At 41.9% G+C, this 22,643-nt stretch overlaps 2 protein-coding genes across 2 annotated transcripts; one reads left to right on the forward strand and one right to left on the reverse strand.

The window, feature by feature from the left end:
* The first annotated feature begins 3,080 nt into the window (after positions 1–3,080).
* LOC132793607 (uncharacterized) lies at positions 3,081–18,045 on the forward strand. Its single transcript, XM_060803604.1, is given in 12 exon segments — positions 3,081–3,248; positions 3,991–5,452; positions 5,724–5,859; positions 5,922–6,160; positions 6,230–6,384; positions 6,445–6,612; positions 6,684–6,874; positions 7,623–8,029; positions 8,101–8,190; positions 8,192–8,244; positions 8,310–11,998; positions 14,481–18,045. Coding segments are annotated over 11 exon segments (6,660 nt in total). The 5' UTR covers positions 3,081–3,248; positions 3,991–5,299; the 3' UTR covers positions 15,860–18,045.
* On the reverse strand, positions 12,652–13,421 carry LOC132793608 (translationally-controlled tumor protein homolog). Its single transcript, XM_060803605.1, has one exon. It carries the CDS (start codon positions 13,245–13,247, stop codon positions 12,729–12,731), a length of 519 nt encoding a protein of 172 aa, XP_060659588.1. The 5' UTR covers positions 13,248–13,421; the 3' UTR covers positions 12,652–12,728.
* Positions 18,046–22,643: the final 4,598 nt, after the last annotated feature.

The raw sequence follows: 22,643 nt of genomic DNA on the forward strand, positions 1-22,643 counted from the left end.
TTAATATTTCAATGATATTGGTATTGGTTGATGAATATTGCAAAACAAAAAAAAAGAAAACCAACAAAACAAAGAAAAACAAAAAGACGAAAAGAAAAACAAAAACCAAAAACGAACTCAAGAAAAACCAACATTTCCTTTTATTTTGTTTTCTTAGTTGAGTTCATTCAGAAGCGCCTAAGTACGAGTATTATGTCCAAGTCCCTCTTCGCCCGCCCCCCTTAAGCCACAAACGCAGAGCGCGCAGCTTTCGTTGGATCATGATTTCTTGTATGATTTGTATGATTTTTGATAAAGCACAATCTCTCAACTACTCGGCACAGCAAAACAAACAACAACAATAACAATAACAGCAACATCTCACGCACATATGCATAAACACACTAATACTACCATATTGTACATCCCGTATAGTATAACAAAGGCCTGCGTTCAGTTTGCCCAACCAAAACAGTCGCTTTCCGTCTCTCTCTCTCTTCATACCTCGGTCAGTGGGTCAGTATAACAACAGCTGCACAGGCGCTGCAGTCAAAATGTCAAAAAGCTCTCTCGCAGCTGCTGCCTTCTACTCTCTCTCTCTCTTTGTCTCTGTCACCTCCCACTCCTTTGCGCTGTAGCCCACTCACGCGAAAGGCGCTTCCATTACAATTACAAAAACAAACAAATTATATACGCTAATGGTGCTTTTTCACATACGCCACCACTGTCTGACTTAAATTTTTTCATCATGTACGCCATCGCATACCATGACAGTAGCCGCAATGGCGCGACAGCTGCTCCACAATCGATTGCCAAACCGATTGTCACCCGATTGTGGACAAAACTGCGCGCGCCCATTTCCGAGCAACTGCGTCCAGTCGGCACGGCCCTGTGCCCGTGTGTGCGTGTCAAATGTGTGTCGTCTGTCATGCTATCAATAGTGCGAGGCAAGCGCACTCGGCCACAGGGCCAGCCTTCAAGTTACTGTATAAATGTGTACGTCTTTGCCGTAACCGCCAACGCCAACGCCAACAGCAGCAGCATCATCATCAGCAACAACAACAGCAGCAACAACATCTCTAGCAGCAACATTGCCGCATCAGCATCAGCAGCAGCAACAACAGCAAATGTGGCAGGAAGCGGCGATGGAAACAAATGCTAACCGGCAAATAGATCAACAAGTGAAGACAAAGCTTTGAGGCTTATTTTAAATGTGCTTTTCGAGGGCTATTTGACAATAAAGCTTTCCAATTTCTTTCTTCCAATAAGCAATTACACACATACAACATATACAATATATTTTAGTACGAGCATTAATATGCTTTCATTTTTTTTGTGTTTCATATTGCTCAGCTTTTTGTTTAAGCCAGCCTTAAATCTTCCGAAAAAATTTGCGATACCCTTAATTAAGTTATTGATTAGTATTAAACATTATAAATGTAATCAATTAAATTACACATCAAGAAATAACTTTTAAATTCTTAATACTTTTTAAGACAATACCCGAAACTGAAACAGCAATTACATACACTATTCTATAAGTGTTTCTCAAGACATTATTTAGCATTATCAGGTCACTCTTTGAGCACTATATTAATCTAAACGCACTAGATTTATTCTACTTCTTGAATGTATAAAGTTCAATTACTGTACCTAATTATACGCGGCAAGATTATAAATAAATAATATGAGAAATATAATATCACCAAATATAATTTAAAAATATTATTAGCAAAATTGTTGGAAATTAAGATAATTACCAAACAACTTTCATAATTTACAAATAAAGCACATTAAATGTAAATTTCGTTGTTGTTATTGTAGATGCTTAAGCAGATTACTCAAATAATTGGAAATTCAAATTTAACGTTTATCGTGTCTGCTTATCGTTATCGAGTCGGCAGCCCTGCTGTGCAGGGTGTGTTAACTAGCAGATTCGATATTCCCATGGTAAAAATCGATAGACAGTTTACAAAAAATAACCGCAATAAAGTCTAAATATCAAAAGAATTATTGTTTACAATTTTAATTAAATGTAATTTTTTACCCGCAATTCATAATTTTTGTGGAGAAATCGAAATATGTTTCTGTGGCGCTGCCTTTAACATTTGGAGACGACAAACTGCGTTAACAGCAGATTATTATGAATATTTATTTAGGACAGCTGTGTTTTATAAATCCGATGACATTAAAAAATTAAAAATATGTTTTTTATTTGTATTTCAATTAAATTTAAAAAATAAATAAATTAAGAAGTAACGGACGTGTTCACGAATTAATTATTAATCGCTGTTAATTAACAGAAATTTTATATTGCTATCGCTGTTTGACGTACAGCAAGGTTATGTTATTATTGTTGTTGTTGCCATATCGTACGCTTGTTATTACACGCTGGCAAGGTATTGGTGTTGGTAATAACAATTTAAACAATTCCAGCCGAATGTGTTTATGTTCCCATTGTATGCATTAATTTTAGAATTATTTTCTACAAATTTTAGCAAAAACCCCATTCGAATTCATCAAATGCAACGCAATTTGAGCGACCCAAAATAATTTCCACAGCATTACGACGAGCGTTCAACTCCGAAAACACTTTAGTATCAATTCGTGATGGCCGCCCGCCATTAAGTAAAAACGTGTCCGCAGAAGAAAAAACAATTTTAAACGTTTTTGTTGACGAAACTGTCAAAATATTGCTAATATCGCTGCGGAAAACGAAAATACAGTGAAAGCACATGATTTCCACCCAATTCTGACGTGATAAAGTCAAATTTAGTGCAAAAGAATGTGCGTGAAAAATGTAAATCGATTTTCTTGTTTGTGAAAAAAAACTTTTCGGTGCGTTTGCCACTCGTTCGTGTTCAGCTCGCTAGAGGGCGACACTGGTGCACGCTTCGGAGTCGCAGAGTTCTATGCCGTGTTAATCTTAATTGACGCCGTTGCGTACTATACCGATATTTATTGTTTTTATATGCGCAGCGCGCTTAATTAACATAAATAATTAATTTGTAGTGCTTAATTAATTTTTTAGCATGCATTGTTTGCTTTATTAGTCACTGTGTAAATAAAATTTATGTTTGTAGTTTCGAAGCCGTTGCTCTCAACGCCGACGACAATGACAAACAATTCGCGGCCTAGGAGTGCTGGGCGTCGTCGTTAGTCTTCGGCTGTGGCCGCCATTACTGCTTCCAGCAAAACCACGCTATACGCAAAATTCGTGAAATTTGTGTAAATTTTTCATCGAATTATCAACAAAATTGTGCGTGCAGGTGTGTGAAAAGCGCGGTAAATTGTGTTAAAAATTAATTAAAACGCTATCAAATATATCGCTGCTAACGAAAAGCCCTGCTGTCGCCAATAAATGTAAAAAACAAAACTCACATGAACGAGTGCTACGTTTTTTCATCGTATTTTGCGCATAGGCTTCGTGTTTTTTTTCTTCGGTCATTTCGCCGCGTTTGTTTGGGCGAACTCGCCGCGTGTGTGTTTGTTTATGCCGCCTTTTTTACGCTCGCATCGGCGGCGCGGCTTTTCTGCTTCTATCTTTTCTACACTCGCCTATCCTATGATTATGCATTTTTTTGTGATATATGTGGTGTTGTCGTTCTATGCACAATAATAGATACAAAAAAAAACAACTACAAGTATATGTGATTTAATCGCAACGCATTGTGCATTAATTCCAAGCTAAAAAAGAGTGAAAATGATTCATCATCATCATAGCGCGCAACATCGAAATCGCGATCATACGTTGTTGAAACCAGCCGAAGAACACAAAAACAAAAATAATGGGTGTGAGAGTGTGTGCGTATATGTGGGAGATTCTGTGTGTTCGGTTATATGCGTGTGTATAGTTGCGATTCAAAATTTCAGAGCAAAACATTTTTCCCGCGCGCGCATTTTATTTTTATCAGTTGTCGGTGCCTGTGCATGTGTGTGAACGTAGAGTGAACGTTTACGTGAGTGTGAGTGGGATTTGTTTACTTACTTGTTTTTGTTGTTGTCTTGCAGATAATTATCAGCTGCAGCAACTAAAAGTACAGGAAACCCAAGAAGAAGAGCAACAACAACAACAATAATTTAGGAATAACAATAAAAGGAATAGTAAAGAAACAAGGAAAAAAACAAAAATAAAAAACAACATTAATAAGGAATAAAGATGAACTGAAATGTGCAAATTTGATCAACGTAATTATGCCAATTCACATAATTTTTTCGATTTCAACGTGAAAAATGTCGTCGACACAATTGCTGCGATCGTTATTGTTGTTGCTACCACTGCGTTGTCGTCGTAATTGCAATAAACTAATCTCTTTGGCCCTGTTGTTGCTCTCAGCGCTGTTCGCATACAACGTGCAACGACAGCACCAGCAGCAGCAGCAGACGACGGCAGAAGCAGAGGCAGCGGCGGACGACAACAGCAACAGAAGCAGCAGCAGCAGCAGCGGCGGCAGCAGAAGAAGTAGCAACAACAACAACAGTTCAAGTGAGGCAGCGTCAACAGCAAGTACTACATTGGACGCAACTTTATACACAGCAGTTGCAACTGCAGTTGTCACTAAAAAGAAGAAGAAGCTAAGCAGCAGCAAAAGCAGCAAGAGCGGCAATAAACGGAGCCAGGACGTGGGTACGGAAAGGGCAACGGGCACAGGGGCTGCGTTTATTAGCTGGCAGAGCAGCCATTGCCACCGCAGCCCCGGTGCTCAGTCGGAGGCGCAGGTAGAGAAGCAAGTGCTGCAACCCAACAACAGCAGCAACAACAACCACACAGCAACACCAACAACAAATAAGACTCGTACGGCGTTAACGTTGACGCCGTTGCATACGCTTAAAAGCAGCATATCTCCTCCATCCAGAAGCGCTTCAAACGCGAGGCTAGCAACAACACCCACAACAAGCACAGCAACAGCAGCAGTCACCACAACAATAACAACGAAACTGTTGACGAGCTCAGTGTGTTTAGCCAAAGCGACAACAGGAGCAACGCGAGTCGAGGCAGTTAGTTGCAGCAGAAGCAGCAAGAATCCGCCGTTGCAAGTGGCATTTGTTGGCAGTTGCCGCTGCATAGCGAAACTAGCAACTTAGAAGTAGCAGCAGCCACTAAAACTAATCACCAACAATAACACCCACAACAAACAACAAACGAACAGCAACCAACAAGAAGAATAGCAACATCAACAACAAAACACTACAGCTACATTAACAACAACAAATAATTCCACATATTTATCAGCAAAACGTTCCATTACAACAACAACAACAACAACAACAAATAAAACACCCCAAAAAACCAAAACACAAACAAAAAAACAGCCACAAAATGTCGAAACTATCGTTCAGAGCACGTCACCTGGATCCGTCCAAGCAGATGCCCATCTACTTGGCGGAGGAGCTGCCCGATCTGCCCGAGTATTCGGCCATCAATCGCGCTGTGCCCCAAATGCCAAGTGGCATGGAGAAAGAGGAAGAGTCGGTGAGTTGCTAAAGTCGGTGAATCAATTACCTGAAACCTAAAACACTAACAAACAACTATAGCCAAAAGTAAAGTATGTAATTTCGATGATTTAACTGAAATTATAATGTTATAGCTTAGAGTAACACAAATATAGTATAATAAGAGATCTATTCCATTCTTGTTTCCAATATGTTTTTCAAATAATACAGAAATAGTACAAACCCATATTCATATTTGATGTGTAACACATTTCTAAATTATGTATATTTCTTGTCTTTCCCGTAATTAGGAGCATCACTTGCAACGCGCCATTTGCACTGGTCTTATCATCCCCACGCCCGAAGTGCTGCAGACGGATCAGCCCTTCTACGATGCCTACTATCCGCCCGACTACAAGATGCCGCGCCAAATGATCCACATGCAACGTAAGTTGAACCCCTCGAATAAAGAGATCTCTAAACTAACTAAAACTTTACTCTTTGCGCAGCTCTGGGCTTGGATACAGAAGTGCCGGATTATGATATGGACAGGGCGGATATGGAATGGCTGGAACAGCAGCAACGTCTGCAGTTGACGGAGCTGCGTTTCGAGCAGATGATGGATCGATTGGAGAAGAGCTCGGGCCAAACGGTTGTTACGCTTAACGAGGCCAGAACGCTGCTCAATCAGGACGATGAGACGAGCATATCGGTGTACGATTACTGGCTAAACAAACGCCTCAAGATGGTAAGCGAAACTGAATTGAAAATCCTTAAAGTTGGACTTATTAAACTTATTTACTTGTTTGCCACACAGCAACATCCGCTGATACTTACGGTGAAGACGGAAAGTCGACCTGGCGCCAGCTCCAATAATCCCTATTTGGCATTTCGACGGCGCACCGAGAAAATGCAAACACGCAAGAATCGCAAGAACGATGAAGCCTCCTACGAGAAGATGCTCAAGTTGCGGTAAGTGGTCAAAGATTATTCAACTAAATTGTATACTAATCATGGTTAAATTCATTACAGACGCGATCTGCAGCGTGCCACAACAATGCTGGAGATGGTGCGACGACGCGAGGATGCGAAGCGTGATCATCTCAAGACGACTATAGAGATCTTTGAGAAACGCGTCGAGATGCGTGACTTCAATGGTGCCGTCTACTCTGAGCTCAATGCGCAATACAAGAGCTCAAGGTGCGTATTTATATAAATGAAGTAATTTAATTGTGCATATGAATTTAATATCAAATTGTTTTGTTTTGCAGACCTGTGTACAATTCATTGTATACGAATCAATACTCACAAGGCGCCACAGCAAGCGGACAACCAGGCACAGCTGCTCTTCTGGCCGCCGGTGGAGTTCTTCCATCGGGTGTTTTGGCCGCTGGCGGTGTTGGCAACACGTCCGTCTATGCGCAGGCGTCGCAGTACCTGAACACATCGAGTATGACAATGGGTAAGTCCACTAAGCAGGTAGCTCAACTGCGAGTAATCCTGGAAATGTGCAAAATTGATTTTTATGTGCGGAATTTACAGCAGTTGCTAGCTAAAGAATTCCCAGAATGAAGTTATAATCTATTCAAAACAATTGTTCTTGAAATGTCGCATTTAATTATTTAAATATTTAAATTTTAGCTGTTTTCTTTTATAGCATTCATTGAATACCTATTTGATTCATTCTTTACTTATATAAATTAGCAAGTTTTATCATTTGAACTGTGATTCAGTATTTGCTTCGCATTTGTAATTTACAAAAGTTGCTAGCTAACAAATTCCCAGAAGTTATAATCTATTCAAAACAATTATTTTTGAAATGTCACATTTAATTATATTTAAATTGGTTGAAAAGGAGCACAGTATGCTTAGCTATCAATGAGAGTCTTTGTTGTTTTCTTTTATAGCATTCACTGAATAATTATTCGATTTGTTCTTTACTTATGTATATCAATTTGCAAGTTTTCCTATTTGTTTCGTCTTAAATTTCATTTCAACTGTAATTCAGTATTTGCCTCGTATTTGTAACGTGCAATTTGAATTCAATGTTAAACCATAAAGATAAGGTAGTCAGGATAAAGAACGTTTATATAGAAACACTTTTGCTTGCAATTTGAATTCATTGTTAAACCATACCAAATTGATTTTGCATTATTATTTATTAATTTGTAACTATCTGCTAATCTTGTTTGTCTCATCTTTTGTTGCAGATGGCATCAGCGCAGGCAGCGGCAATGGAAGCAGCAGTCGAAAGGAGAAGCGTCCGTATCGGAAGCGCAAGCATAAATTGCCACGCGAAAAGCAACAGCAGCAGCAGCAACACCAAGCGCAGCAACACCCACAGCACCAGCAGCACCAACAGCAGCAACAGCAACAACAGTATTTGCCGGGTCTCGGCCTGGCCACATCGGCATCAGGTGTTTCGCCGGCACATCTGTCCCATTTGCATCACCTGCATCGCCAGAGCGCTTCGCCAGCGGCCGTCGAGTCGAATGTGGACAGCGAGGAGGACGATTATCTCGGTGGAGGCGCACAGAATGGCAACAAACTGGGCTCCGAGAGCGAGGAGGAGGCGCCGTTTGCATTTAGACGCAAAGTCAGCTGTAACTACCTGCGGGTAAGCATCGAGAAGAGAATGAAATTAGTTTTGATTTGATTTCTTTAATTAAATACTTTCCACTTATGTAGATGCGTGGAGATCGTGCTGGTCGCTGGCCCTGGGAGTCGCCGGATGAGACCGAAGAGCAGGAGGATGAGCTGCCGCCCGGTGCGGCGGCCATTGGGACCTGATGCCAAGTATCGCTATACGCTCACCTCGATCAACTATCCCAGGTGCGACTCTCCCCTTCTCTCTGCTCTGTTGCAGCCTTTTTAATTTACTTGTTGCTCTCCCACAGACCTCGCTGCATTGGCTTTGCGCGTCGTCGTCTTGGACGTGGCGGTCGTGTGCTGTTGGATCGTGCCACCAGCCGATTCGATGACCTGTGGTCACACTTTGATTACACGGTGCTCGAGAGTGTGGTGAAGGCTGGCAAGCCGCTCAAGAGCAATGGCCAACAACAGTTGTTGCTGGCAAAGCCCAGCTCCCCGCCCACCGTCGTGGATTTGCCCACGAGCAAAGCGACCACAACGGATGGCGCTGCGATAAGCAACGAGCCCGTTGTCAAAGTGGAGCCGCTCTGCGAGAAGGAACAACAACAACAACAGCTGCCGGTGCCGTTGGCGCCCGAGGAGGAGGCGGACGATGACGATGAGAACGAGGATGAGGCCGAGTACGATCTGTGGTCGGAAGATGAGAATATCTCGCGGCTGGGCGCTTACAGTTCGGCAGTGACGTTGCAGCACAATTCGCAGGAAGTGCGCCTGAAGCGTCGTCGGCTGAGGCGTAAGAAACAGCAGCTGCGTGAACTGAATGCTGTGAAGCGTCTGAAGAGCGCGGCCATCGAGAGCGAAGAAGGTGGCATGGCAACGGATGAAGGCGCTGCCCCGCCTCCACTGCGACCATTGCCTCGCGCCTACTTGCATCGTTTGACTCTGGCGCTGCAGGCGACGACGGCACAGAAGGCGCCAGCGGAGGAGCAGTCCAAGGCTACAGAGCTGCAACAACAACAGCAGCAGCAGCAGCACATGCAACAGTTGGAGTTGCAATCGCAGCCACAGCAGCAGCAATCGGAGCTGGAAGTGAAGCAGGAGATGAGTTGCGATGAGTTAGTAGAGCAGTCACGTCACGCCAATCATCAGCACCACCGTTCCAACAACAGTAATAGTAACAACAACAACAACACCGTGTTTAATAACAACAACAACAACAGCAGCAACAACAACAATAGTAATAGTAGTAGTAGTAATATGAATAAGAATGTTAGCATTAGCGAAAAATTCAATGTGATAAAAGTGGAGGAAGCGGACGCGAATGCCACTGCGAATGTGAATCCAAATGCGAATGCTGTGACTGCAGATAACCACGATGACGACGACAATGGCTCAACGCGCGATGAGCAGCCGGTGGCATCCACATCGGCAGCAGCGGCCGCCGCACGTGCCGCCGAAGCGGCAGCAGCAGCAACAACAACAACCGGAGCAACAGCAGCAATTGCCGCTGCCGGAGCTGGAGCAACGCTGGAGGAGGTGGCCAAGACGATAAAGCGTGAGCTAATCGATGCCGATGATTCCAATGAGCCGCTGAGCAGCATCCAGCGCACAGCGGCGTCCATGCAGAGTCAGCCCGAGTTGATGGACGACGATGAGGCGGAGGATGATGTAAATCTGGCTCAATTGAGCAGCATCATACGCCACACGGCGGTCAAGAAGGAGTTGCAGGCGCAGCAGCAGCAACAGCAGCGGCGACAACAGCAGGAGGAGAAGCTGGATCAGCAGCGTTGCTTCAACCAAATGCCCGACGTGATTCGGCTGCACAACAAACAGTTGCACATTGATGCTATCGGCGCTGGTGGCGCTTCGCCGGCTGTCACGGAGGACGATTACGATGCCTACGATTACATGGGCGGACTGTCGCCAACCTCAAGTCAGCGGCTGGACATTTGCAACGAGCTGCTGTCGGAGATTCGCCGTGATTGGCTGCACTTTCGACCCAAGACGCCCACGGATGAGTTGTCGGACAGCAATCTGGAGCTGGAGGAGACGGGCAAACTGTGCGGCGATGGCGCCTTGGTCGATTGGACACAGGACACACCGATTAGCATAGAGCTGAGTCGACTGGGCAAGTGCCTGGACGATGATGGCGACGATGCACAGTTCATGAGCAGCGCTTTCAAGTACACGGATCTCGATGCGGATGCACAGCTGCTGCAGACCGCCTACGCGCTGGATTACGCACGTGGCAGCAGCAATCGCAGTCCCGACAATGCCAACGGCAACTGCTCCGACACGGGCTCGGCTTTGGGCTCCGGCTCGGCATTGGAATTCAATCTCAGTGGCGGCGATTCGCTTAATGACATTAACAATCTGCTGGGCGACGATCACATGCTGGTCAACATCCTACAGGAGTGCAGCATGGATGATCCCAAGGCGCTCAATCAGGCCACCAGCTTCTGGAACGGCATTCTCGACGGCGAGGCGGCCGTCGATGAGGTGGAGAATGCCGACAACCTGCTCGACTGCAAACCCAACAATGCCAGCGACCTGAAGCGCAGTTCACGCAATCGCGGACACTTGCGAGGCACTTCGACGCCGTTGGGCAGCTCCAGCTTTACGGTGGCCGAACGTCCAGCGGCGTTCTTTAGTCAAACGCCACCCGTGAAGGAGGAACCAGCCGAGACATCATTGCCCATCATTGCTGCCGCAGTGCCGGAAGTGAAGCTGGAAACGCTGGAGACGCCAATGGCAACAGCAACCACAACTGCAACGACAGCAACTGCATCAGCAACGGCGATTGCACGACTTGCCACCCCACCGCCTGTTAATGTGGCAGCCACACCGCCAGTGGCAGTTGCTGCCCCAATCCCCGTGGCAACTCCGATTACTGTGGCAGTCACTGTGGCAGCGCCAGTGCCAGTTGCAGCATCCACGCCGCTGATTGCCAGCCATGCAACAGTGGCTGCTGCTGCACATCCGCAACTGCTCAGCATTCCCGCCCAGATCACCACCCAACAACAACAACAGCAGCAGCATCAACAACACCAACAGCAATTGATGCCGCAGAAGCCGCAACAAGTGCAAGTTTCGCAGCAGTTGCTGAATCAGTTTGCCACAATTGCAGCGCCCAACACAACACAACTGATTGCTCGCACCGAGTTTGTGAGCAGCGGCGCAGCTGTGGGCGATATTGTGACCATCACTCCGCACACGGGCAGCAGTCCGTTGCCCACGTTGCCAACACTGACGCCACAGCAACAACAGCTGCAACACCAATTGGCGCAGGCGCAACTGCGCAATGTGACGGTGCAACAGCGACAGGCGACACCACAGCAACAACAGCAGCAGCAGCAATCACAACAGCAGCAGCAACAACAACAGCAGCAGCCGCAGCAACAGTTGCTCTTCCAAATGCCACGCGAATTGGGCGGCTCTCCAGCTGTCATCTCGTCGCAGAGCATTGTGACGACACGCAGTGGCAACCACATGATCTACACGACGAGCAGCGGCGAGATTATGACTGCTGCCGGCCAGGTGAGCGGTCAGAAGGTGACCTATGCCATACAGAAGAGCGCCAGCGGTGGCAGCACCTCCCTCGGACCCAATACGGTCATCACGCTGTCGAATGTGAAGCTTCAGAACGACGACAGCAACTCGCAGTCGTCGACGCCGTCGAGCGTGAACATCATCAATACTGCTAGCGGACAACAGTTGGCGGTGCATAGCATCTCGGGGCTGCAGCAGCAACAGCAGCAGCAGCAACAACAGCAGCTGCAACAGCAACAGCAGACAACCACAAGCACGCCCTTGATATTGACCACCTCGGCCCGGAATAATGTGTGGCGTCAAGTGAGCGGCACCAATACGGCAGTCGCTACCACAGCTGTGCTGTCCAGCACCACATCGGACTCCGCGACTGCGGTGGGCAACAAGATTCTCTGGACGGGACGTCCCACACAGAAGCGACAGCTAAATGGACCCGAAAACACAGGTGAGTCAGCGTGGTCAACGCTTTCAAATTGTAGCAAATTGTTGAAACACTTTTCAAGCATTTTAGCAATGAGTGTTGAGAGATGAGAGGATTGAACAGAGAAGAAGTGTGGAAGAAAGTGAAATGGACAGACAGAAGAGGAATGAGTGAGGAGTGAAGTGAAGAAGACTAAGCAAAGTGGTCAGTCAGTGAATTAGTGAATTCTACAATTAATATAATGTGTAGAAGTCGATGCACATATTGATCTATGTACTCGCTAAGGAATTCGAGGTGTTGATTGTTATTTGATTTGACATTTATCATTCTTAACGAATGCTGTACCAATTTTAGGTATTGACAGTAAATATACAAATTTGTTTACCCACTTTAAATGGCAGAAGAGTATTATAATTTTGTGACGGCAGCAATGTATTCAACTGCCGCGAATAATAAGAATACCGCACTGTTTTGCTTTAATTGAAAATGAGTAGCAATGAAGCTTTCTTGTTTATATTCAATCCAGAATGAGTAACCTAACAAAGGTGCTTCATTCTATTGCTTAGCTAACCAGCTCATATTTTCAGCTTTTCCTCTACAAATTGTCTTTAGTATTTAAATAATACCATAGCATACTTATAGGGAGAGTGCAATTAAATACCTCACTCAATCACAAATTTTTTGCATGAAGCTTTTTCTCTTTAATGCAACAAAATTGATAAATTACAATACGCCACAAAATCGCAGTCGATGTTTAGACCTTCTCCTCGATGAGACCGTGCTTAAAGAACATAAAGACAGGCAGAGTTTCGTCTCCAATCTCGCGATATTCGCACATGGCAACCATGCCCTCGATGTCCATTGATTCACCAGTGAAGAATTGCAATTCATTGAAACGTCCCAGAATACCCTTCATTGTTGTGTTCATATTATTCTTGAAGACATCAACCTGATCCGGGGAAGATTCCTGCAACAATTCAAGCACCTTCTTCATGTAGCCCTTGAGGTGCAGTGTAAGCGATTTCTTGTCGGCAAAGGCAAAAGATTCCTGCAGACGATGATTCAATACGATATCAACGCCAGTCTCGACGCTCTCGTCGTTGCCTTCCTCATCAGCCTCGGCTGAGGGATTGGCACCAGACAGCACAATGTTGTCCTGATTACGACTGATCAGGGTGCCTTGCACCTCGTAGATCACATCGTCCACCAGATTCATTTTGTAGGTGTCGGTGAACATCTCATCGCCAGTGATAATGTCCTTAAAGATCTTCATTGTATTTAGGGATCTTGACTGTATCTTTAGTCGGTAAATAGCAAGGGAAAGTAATTATTTGTTGATTTTATGAATAAGTTGCAAAATGTAAAGTTATGACAATGTTTTGAATGGGTAGAAATATTGGGAGTTTATGAGGCGTTTTTAATTTAGTGACTAAAATTACAAAGTGAACTTAAAAATTTTAAAAATTTGCAATGGAAATTTATTGCTAAATGAAAGTGTGTGAAGAACGTAAATATGAACAAACTACAGTTCAGTGTGCTCGACTGTGTGATACCCGCTACCAATTTTCAATAAAAGCAAAACAGTGTGGTATTAATTGTAAAATATATCAAATTATTACACTAAAAACATATCAAAGGTTAGAATTGGTATATTGAATCTCAAAAAGTGCGGTAATAATTGAAAAATACACCGAATTGATGTACCACAAACATACCACAAATACACATAATATTATATTTGGTATATTCGCTGACAAAGTGTGGTATTTAAATAATATATCACGAAAATACTAAAAAAAAATATACCAACTATAGTTGGTATATTGAAAGCAAAAACAGTGTGGTATTAATTTTAAAATTACCATACCGCAAAAATACTAAAACTATCAAATTCTACAACATGCAGAGTATATCAGATTGTCAGCCAAAGCACATAAGTAGGCAAAAAGTTATAGTACCCTTCTACTATATGAGTAGCGGGTATAAAAAGAGACCAGGTGACATCGGCAAATATCAAGATAGTACCAAGAAAAACGCGTGCTGTATTTATCGACGAAATTAGCACGTTCTTAGTGACGCACGGATTAACTAAAAGGGGTTAAAATCGACACATTTAATAATGCTGATTACATTTGCGTATTTTTGCCATTTAAGTAGAAGTAGCTGACGAAATTCTATGAAATTTCATGGAATATTTTCAACAGCAAGTCAATCCTAATGCCTTTATAGCTGATATAGCAAATAATATCCCAGGCAGCTGCTGCAACTACCTAGCTGCAGCTAATCACTTCAGCTTCAGCTGCTGCCTTGGCAATTTCGCGGGTATTTCAGAATTCCGAGCAGTCAAACAGCTTAGAATGGGCTGAGGGTTGGCTTAGCAGGTAGCTGCAGGACGAGTTCTGCGGAAAGTGAGAGTGCTCTGAAAAGGTTTCCCTTCTAATGAGTAAAGGCAACGCATAGAATAAACTGTTATTTACAACTTTTCCCATTCCTCTTTTTTTTACAGACATCAACAAACTGCTGCTGAATCGCAAGTTCTCGCAGCGTAAAGTGGGCCAACAGGCGGTGGCCCAGCAGCAAATACAGCTGACGAAGCAGCAGTTGCAGCAGCTAGTGTTGCACGAGGATGAGTTGGTGGCAGCCAGTGGAGGTGGTGAACAGCTGACGCTGCAGGATGGCGGCGATGGCATGCAACAACAGCAGCAGCAACAACAACAACAGCAGCAGCAGCAACAGTTGCCCAAGTTCAGCAAGGTGATTAAAATGGCACAGTTTCCATTGCTTGTCTCCGATTTGAATCTGCAACAGCAGGCGGGGCAACAGCAGCAACAACAGCAGCAGCAACAGAAGCCCAATTCGGCGGCAGCCATTGCCGCCAATCACAACTACAGTCTGCAGCCAGCGACAGCGATCATCACATCGCAGGCGGCGCCACAGCAGGCCAACAAGATCTTCTTGACGAGCAGCAACAGCAGCGGAGCCGGAGGTGGAAACTTCACCATTGCCACGGCCAGCGAGCTGCAGGCAGCGGTGGCAGCCAGCAATGCGGCGGGCCAGCAGAAGCTGCACTACAAGGAGCTGCCCAATGCCAATCTCAAGCTGAACTTTGTGAGCAGCGCCGGTGCTGTGAGCACTGCCGAAGCACAGCTCGTCTCTCAGGCATCGCAGCAGTTGGGCGCCACCACCGTGGTGCTGAGCAAGACGGGCACAACGCTGCAGCAGCAGCAACAGCAGCAGCAGCAACAACAGCAGCAGCAACAGCACCAGAAGCTGAAGACAACCGGTGGCCAGGCGGTGCAAGTTCCCGTCTCGGCGGGCGACAAGCGGGTGCTCTACACGAGTCTGTTGAACGTGAAGCCGCTGCAGAAGAACAACAGCGGACAGATGCAGATGCAACTGGGCGCTGGACTGCAGCAGGTGCTGCGTGGACGTCTCAACAACTCGGCGATTCTCACACGCACTCTGCCCCTGGGCACCACGGTGAACAGCACGGGCGGCGGAGGCGGTGGCACGCCCACAACCATAAGGCAACTGGTCACCAGCAATGCGAACAATGTGTCGTCGGCAGGCGAGGTGGTGACAACGACGGGGCCCAAGGATGTGGGCAAAGCGCAGCTGACGGTGGAGCATGTCATAGCGACTGCGAACAATGGAGGCGTGGTGTTGCCCACTAGCAACAACAACAACAGCAGCAACAGCAACAATAATAACAACAACAATAACAATAATGCGAACAGCAGCAACAACAACAACAACGGCAGTGGAGCAACAGTGGCAACAGCTGGAGGTGGAGGAGGAGGCAGTGGCGGTGCGGGAGGAGGAGGAGGTGGAGGTGTAAGTGCGACGACGAGTCAAGTGAATGCGACACCGGCGATCAACAGATGAGACACGGATGGTAGCTAACAGCCAAAGGCGATGGCATGTGCAGCAAAGTGTTGCACACTCAATCTGCCCAGCGGCACCTCGCTTAGTCTGGCCTCCACAGCGACAGCGACGCCACCCACATCGGTGTCATCGTCATCGACATCGTCGTCGTCGTCATCATCCTCGTCAACGTCGTCGTCGTCGTCTGCGAGATCGAGTCCGCTAATGCTGGCATTGGGGCAGTGCTGCTGTGCGCTCTGCCTGGTGAAGCTCGGCAAGCAGGCGTCTGCCTAGATGGCAATCTATATAGAACCGATATATATAGATATAGCACTTATTCCACAGTGTGTGAATATAGCTAAGCCTGCCTGCCTGTTGCTCGCCACACAATCCTCGGTAGATTTTCTTTGCAAAATTCTTGTCTGCTGGCTGGCCTTGACGCTGGCGGCAAGCGAGAGCTGAGCGTGATGATTTAGTAACTCTTATGATTATTAATGTAAATTGTACTTTGTAGATTTGTTTGCTAAACACAGCAGATGCCACATCGCCAGAGAATGAGAGAAAGAGGAGTGTGTACAAACGAAAAGAGAGAAAAGCCACCAATAACAAAGTTCGCTTAATTTTAGATATGTGTGTGTAACGATTTAGGTCTTATTTTCAAGATCGCCTAACCCCTAACTACAACTTAAAGCATAAAAACCCAATAATTATTATTATTATCGTATATAATAATAATAATAATAATAGTATCGCGCTCAGCTCTTGCATTATCCTCCAATCGAAGCGCTCTGCGAGCCAGCAAGCAACTAAATTATTTTCAATTAAATTAATTTACAACAAAAGCAAAAGTGAGAAAAACTACAAAAACCTAAAAAAAAAAATAACAACAGAAAACAGAAGAAGAAAACTCAAGTGTTAAATAGCAAACTGTACATATTTGATAATAATTTGAAATGCTAATGATAATGATAATGCTAATGCTAATAAATATGTTTAGTACTGCGAATCCAGCAAAAAGCAAAAATGTAATTCAACAACAACACACACACACACACACACATACACCTAAAACACACACACACATACACAGAGAACACTTGGCATTGTTGGCTTTTTGAGCTGTTTTGCCGTTTCAGAACCACGCGCTTTAGCATCGACTGCCACGCCCATTCGAATGGCGTAGGCAGCGTGCGTTAACGAAGATGAAGAAAACAAAAAATATAAAGAGAAGAAGAAAAAACAAAACAAAAAAACAAATTATATATAATAATAATAGTAATAATATTGTAATAATAATAATGATAGGGAGACCGAGATAGAGAGAGAGGGCGGAAACATTTTTCAATGTACGTAAATTAAATTAACTTATGCTGTAAACAACAACAAACAAAAACAAAACAACAAAAAAACATTAAACTACATTTAGTTATTTTAACTATGGAGGAGAACACGCAACACAAAATGAAAGAACGAGGCGACAACATCGATCATGATCACTCTTCTGATCATCGATCGTGTGTTGCATCGATACATACACACCCATACATGCATACAACACACACACAAACACATACACTATTAATGTAACGCGCTATTATTAATATTATTATTATTATTTTTATACAAGGTAATACTTTTAATTGTAACTGTAAATGCGAAGAAGCGACTTTCGCAACAGCGAACATATTTTAAATCCAAAACAAAATGCAAAAACAAAAACAATTAATTATACACCTATAAATACACGTATATATATACAAATATATACATAAATATGTATGTAACGATAAGTTAATGCATAATAAAGTATGATTAATATACGTAGCTGTACTTTCTTTAGTCTGTAACTTAGCTTCGTAAGAGCAAGCGATAATAAAACTGGAAACAAAAATGCAACTTAAACAACAAATTAATAAAAAAAAAAAAACAACAACTAGAAGAACAACAGCAAACAGCAAGAAATTTAAACAAACAACAAAAAACTTTATGCATAATTCAAGTAAATGAAAATCGAGGAGAAATGAAGAGAAAAGAAAAAACAAAACACAATATTGATTTGTTTGTTATTATTATGCTCATTATTATTTTTTGTGTTTTTGGAACTTTTTCAGTTGAGAACAATATTTGAACTCGAACGAAGGCATTTGTGAAAAAGCTTTATACACTGAGAGAAAAATAAATGAACCCCAGACTTCCGCTATAGCAAACCAATGTCTCTTTGTCTATACACAAACACACACACATACACTCTAAAATACATTTGTAGTTAGTCGTATGCGAATGATGATTGAATGCATGTTTGTATATTGTACCTTACCTTACATACTACTGTACTTAATATACATCAAATACATAGTACACACATACCTAGCGATTATATAGTATGTATGTATGTATGTAGTATATCGACGACCCTTTAAGGAATTATAATACTCTAATCAGACACACACACACATTCATACTACATGCATTATCCATTGGGTTCCATCTGTTCGATTCTCTCCTACTCCATTGATGAACATTGTGATGTGTACTCTTTTGATTTGAAATTTGCAACTACAATTACGGGTATAAAACAACAACACGATAACAAAAATGAAAAAAAAAAACAAAATCGATTCAACATTGCGTATACTTAACCTAAACACATTAACACACACACATTCATACACAGACTGTTTAAAAATTCAATTGAAGAAAAACAAAAATAAAAATTATAAATAAATAAATAATACGAAAAAAAGCAAAACTAAATAATATATTAGATTTGAACTCTCTCGTTGTTGCATGGTTTGTTTTCTCCGATTACTTTCAGCATTCAGCAAATTGTATAATCGATAGTCGATAGTCGATAGCCGTTAGTTATGTAAGTCGATAAATAGCTTTCACTAGCCGCTCGTCGGGGGATCGATCGAAGCGTAACTCTAGCTCTTAAATGTACATATGTATTGAATGGCAAGAATAATGTAATATTTTTTATATGTACTTAACAGTTTTTAACTTTTTCTTCTTCTTTTGCATGAAGAAATCAGCAAAACAAAAAAAAACCGATACACAGTCAAAAAGAAAACAAATCCAATACGATTACAATAACAATATCGATATTGATACAGCCATTTTGCGTATTTGTATTCAATCGATAACGATAACCGTAGCGATAGCGTTACGATCAATTTACAAATTGTTTACAGCGAAAAACTCTCACACACACACATACTAACACACATACAGTTGCAATTTCTTAACCCATTCCCAGATCCCAAAACTCTCCCCAAAATACACACACATTAGAGCTCTCTCTAACTAAAAACGGATAAACGGATATGTAAAATTTACCAAACGAGTATTAATAGCTTAAACTTATGCATATAGTCTCTCTGTATAAAAATCTTCAACTATTTACCATTTCATATATAGAATATATATATATATACTTGTAATGTATAGGCAGACAGACGTTCTCAGCTGCGAAATCGCGACTCGAAATCTCTCACCAATAAAACATACCATAACTTTCCGACTGTCGAACAGTTCTTCTGCTCGGTTCTTCTGCACTCAGAAGACACAGAGTCTCTACACAGAGTATGCTATTGGAATCTGCAGAACGCGTCTGTTTTATAAGTATACATAAAAATATATATATATATAAAAAGTATATATATATATATAGTTATTGTTAGTAAATTAAATAAGAAAACTGGAAACGCTTGTTGTGGTAATTAAGAAACAAATCGAAAACGAAAAAACTGAAGAAGAAAACATAAGAAATTACAATTAATATAGAAAAGAAAAATAAAATGGAAACACAAAAAGAAAAACAAAAGAAAATATCTCATATGATAATCTATATTATAGAGACGACATAAACTTGGAACACTGTAAAAAAAAAAACAAAAACAAAAGAAAAAGAAAAAAAAAACTAAAGCACAACATTATTATACATAGTACATATAAATCGTATGTGAAATGAAAATAAATTAATGTTTATAACAATAACGAATGGCGGATAAGGCGATTTTAACTGTTTCCCCTAAAAACGCAACAAGAACAAGAACAAGAAATACATCTATTGAAATATATATAGTATCATTAATACTCCTAATATAGTCAATAGTTCATATAGATATACGTTAGATGTCTATATACGTTTCGTAATTAAGGATTCGACTTCGATCAAGGCGCGTTCATTTCATCGACAGCGATCGAAAGCGCTAAATTAAAACAATCTTCAGCATGCGAAATAAATCTATGAAACTGACTTGGTCTACATAGTTATACTATATATATAATTGGGTTGATGCTCATATAAGTTCATTTAGCGGGGAAGATTTTGAAGGATCAATGAAGAAGAATAAATTTGGAATATATCTTAACGGGAAGATTGTGTGAAAAGCATCCTTGACTATTCTGAAATTTTGCAAAAGTGGAAAATAATATAATTAAAAAAAAGAAAAAGCTTTATGGAGAAACTTCCTAAAATACACTGTCGGTCATCTTCTCAATGAAACTTTCGCCACTTCTGCATTCGATGCGTTTTACGGTAATTTTCCAGTGCCAGATAAGTCGAAGTCTAACGAAGTTGCAACTGTTCACAGTTTTTGGCGCTGACAAATTAAAATTTCAAACAGTCTTTGGCACAGCAGCGATCAATTAACTCGTCGCGGGAGGGAGGGAGACAGCACGAAAGGCGTAGACGGAGCTGCCAACCTGTTTGTTTACTTAGCGCCTCGTTAAAGCGCCAAAATCAATTAAGGCAATGCGAAAAACATTAACAAAAAAACCCGAAACCGAATCTGAAACTGAGACAACGAATGCGAATGTGAATAAGTCTCAACTGTGAATAAATGAATGCCAAAGTGTCGAGTTGAGTCGAAATCAAAATGAGAAAAAAAAAAATGAAACGCAGGCGCTTTGCATGCCCCAAGCTGCGGCTTTAACTTGGACTCCGTCTCCAGTTTGGAGTGTTGTCCAGCTGCCTGAATGTCTGACTGTATGTCCGCCTCTGTTTTTTGTTTCGGGTGTGAAAATTGTTCGTTTTCGCACACGCTGTTGAATTCGACAAAATGAGTGTGATAAATTAGTGACAAGATATAAAAAAAAAGGCTGAAGGAAGAGACATTGAATGAACGTTTTTGAATACTCAATTTTTAAATCAGGCTGACCAACTTCCTTGTAAAGCTACAAAATATGAAAATGAGTTTTCTTTATTCGGACAAGGAATATTTTCATACATACTATTTACATATTCTTATGTACACAGCAGCCAAATATTTGTTCACGTGTTTAAAAATACGTAAACAACATAAAAACAGATCAAATATAGCGTGGTTTTTGCTTTGTTTCTTATCTCTATGATCCATTTTATAAAAACATTGTGCAAGCGATCTACTAACAAAAAGGAATATGCAAAAAAAAAACAGTCATGCAGTTTTGTTTCTGTCGCACTGCTATTTCAAAGTTTAGATCGACATACAACATATATGTAGCTGTGAACTTTGAAATAGCAGTCCGACAGAAACAAAACTACCAAACGGTTTTTAAATATTATTCTATTTTGCAAGAAGATATAGAAACAAGTAACAAAGTTGTAGTCGAGAATGCTAGAGTTTGAAATATCCGCAAAAGCATTTTTCATAACATCAAAAAGTTTGGTATTAAATTTAAAGTATACCAGATTAATATACAGAAAAAAATACTGTTATAAAAATACTTTATTTTATACATCGTTTGCTTAATGTGAAGATGTTATAATTTTAAAATTTTCTGATTCAAGAAAACTGTTATGAATAGATACATAAAACATTCGAACATTAAAAAGTTATGGTGAAAAATCATAAATAATTTTTTTGAGTTATGACGGTTTCATAGTGAGCAAACGATATAATAATAGGGGTACTTCATATTCATATTTTTAGTATAGAAAGAAAACTAAACATAATTTCAAGAAAGTTATTTTAGTGGTCCTCAAAACATTTTCCTTTGTGATCAAAACACTTTTGGATTCGTTCATATTATTAATCATAGCATTAATTTCAATCTTTCTCAGATAATGAAACTCATAAGCAGAAAAATACATAAGCAATGAGAGATATTAACATTGCGACAGTATAGTTTTTTTTTAATTAGTTTCTTTATTTAAGTATCGAACCAGACAGTATAGTAACATTCTCTACTTTAGATATTTATTTAAACAATCAGTTCTTAACTACAAACTAAAAGTATTTAACTGTCGAGCAGACTCGTGTGCAAAGTTTTGGGCCTAACATCGATTTTGATTTCGCATGCATTTGGTGCGTTTGAAGGCCCAAAACGCATTGGAACCGGCCAAAACTAATGGCTCTCTGGCTCAGCGTGTAGTGTTAACTATTTGAAAGCAACTTCGTTGCAGTTGTCAGTCATAGATGTTGTTGTTTTATTTGTTGCTGTTGTTGTTGCTGTTGCGATCGCAAAAAGGCAACAGAAGCTCATTTTGTTGTCATGTCGAGGTGTCATGTTGCCAATGTTCCAGCTGCCGGTTGCTAGTTGCTGCTTGCTGGTTGCTCGTTGCTGGTTGTTGGTTGCCATTGCCAGTTTCCAGTTGCCAATTGCTAGTTGCCAGTTGCCAGTTGCCAGTTGGCCAAAAGGAAAAGCCATCAGCCATAAAATGAAATTCGTTAACGGTACGTTGACACTCTCATATCAAGATGTGTTCCCCTTTTCCCATATTCTCCCCCCTCTCTCTTTCTCTCTCTTTCTCTTCACCCATTAGATGTAGCACATGTAAATCCGAGTGACCTTTGAACGCAACCTGATTAGCATATGGCCC

This window comes from Drosophila nasuta, chromosome 3, assembly GCF_023558535.2.
Source record: "Drosophila nasuta strain 15112-1781.00 chromosome 3, ASM2355853v1, whole genome shotgun sequence".
Taxonomy (NCBI): domain Eukaryota; kingdom Metazoa; phylum Arthropoda; class Insecta; order Diptera; family Drosophilidae; genus Drosophila; species Drosophila nasuta.

Excerpts from the sequence above, each read along its gene's own strand:
- LOC132793608 (XM_060803605.1), bottom strand. The coding sequence starts at position 13,247 with ATGAAGATCTTTAAGGACATTATCACTGGCGATGAGATGTTCACCGAC.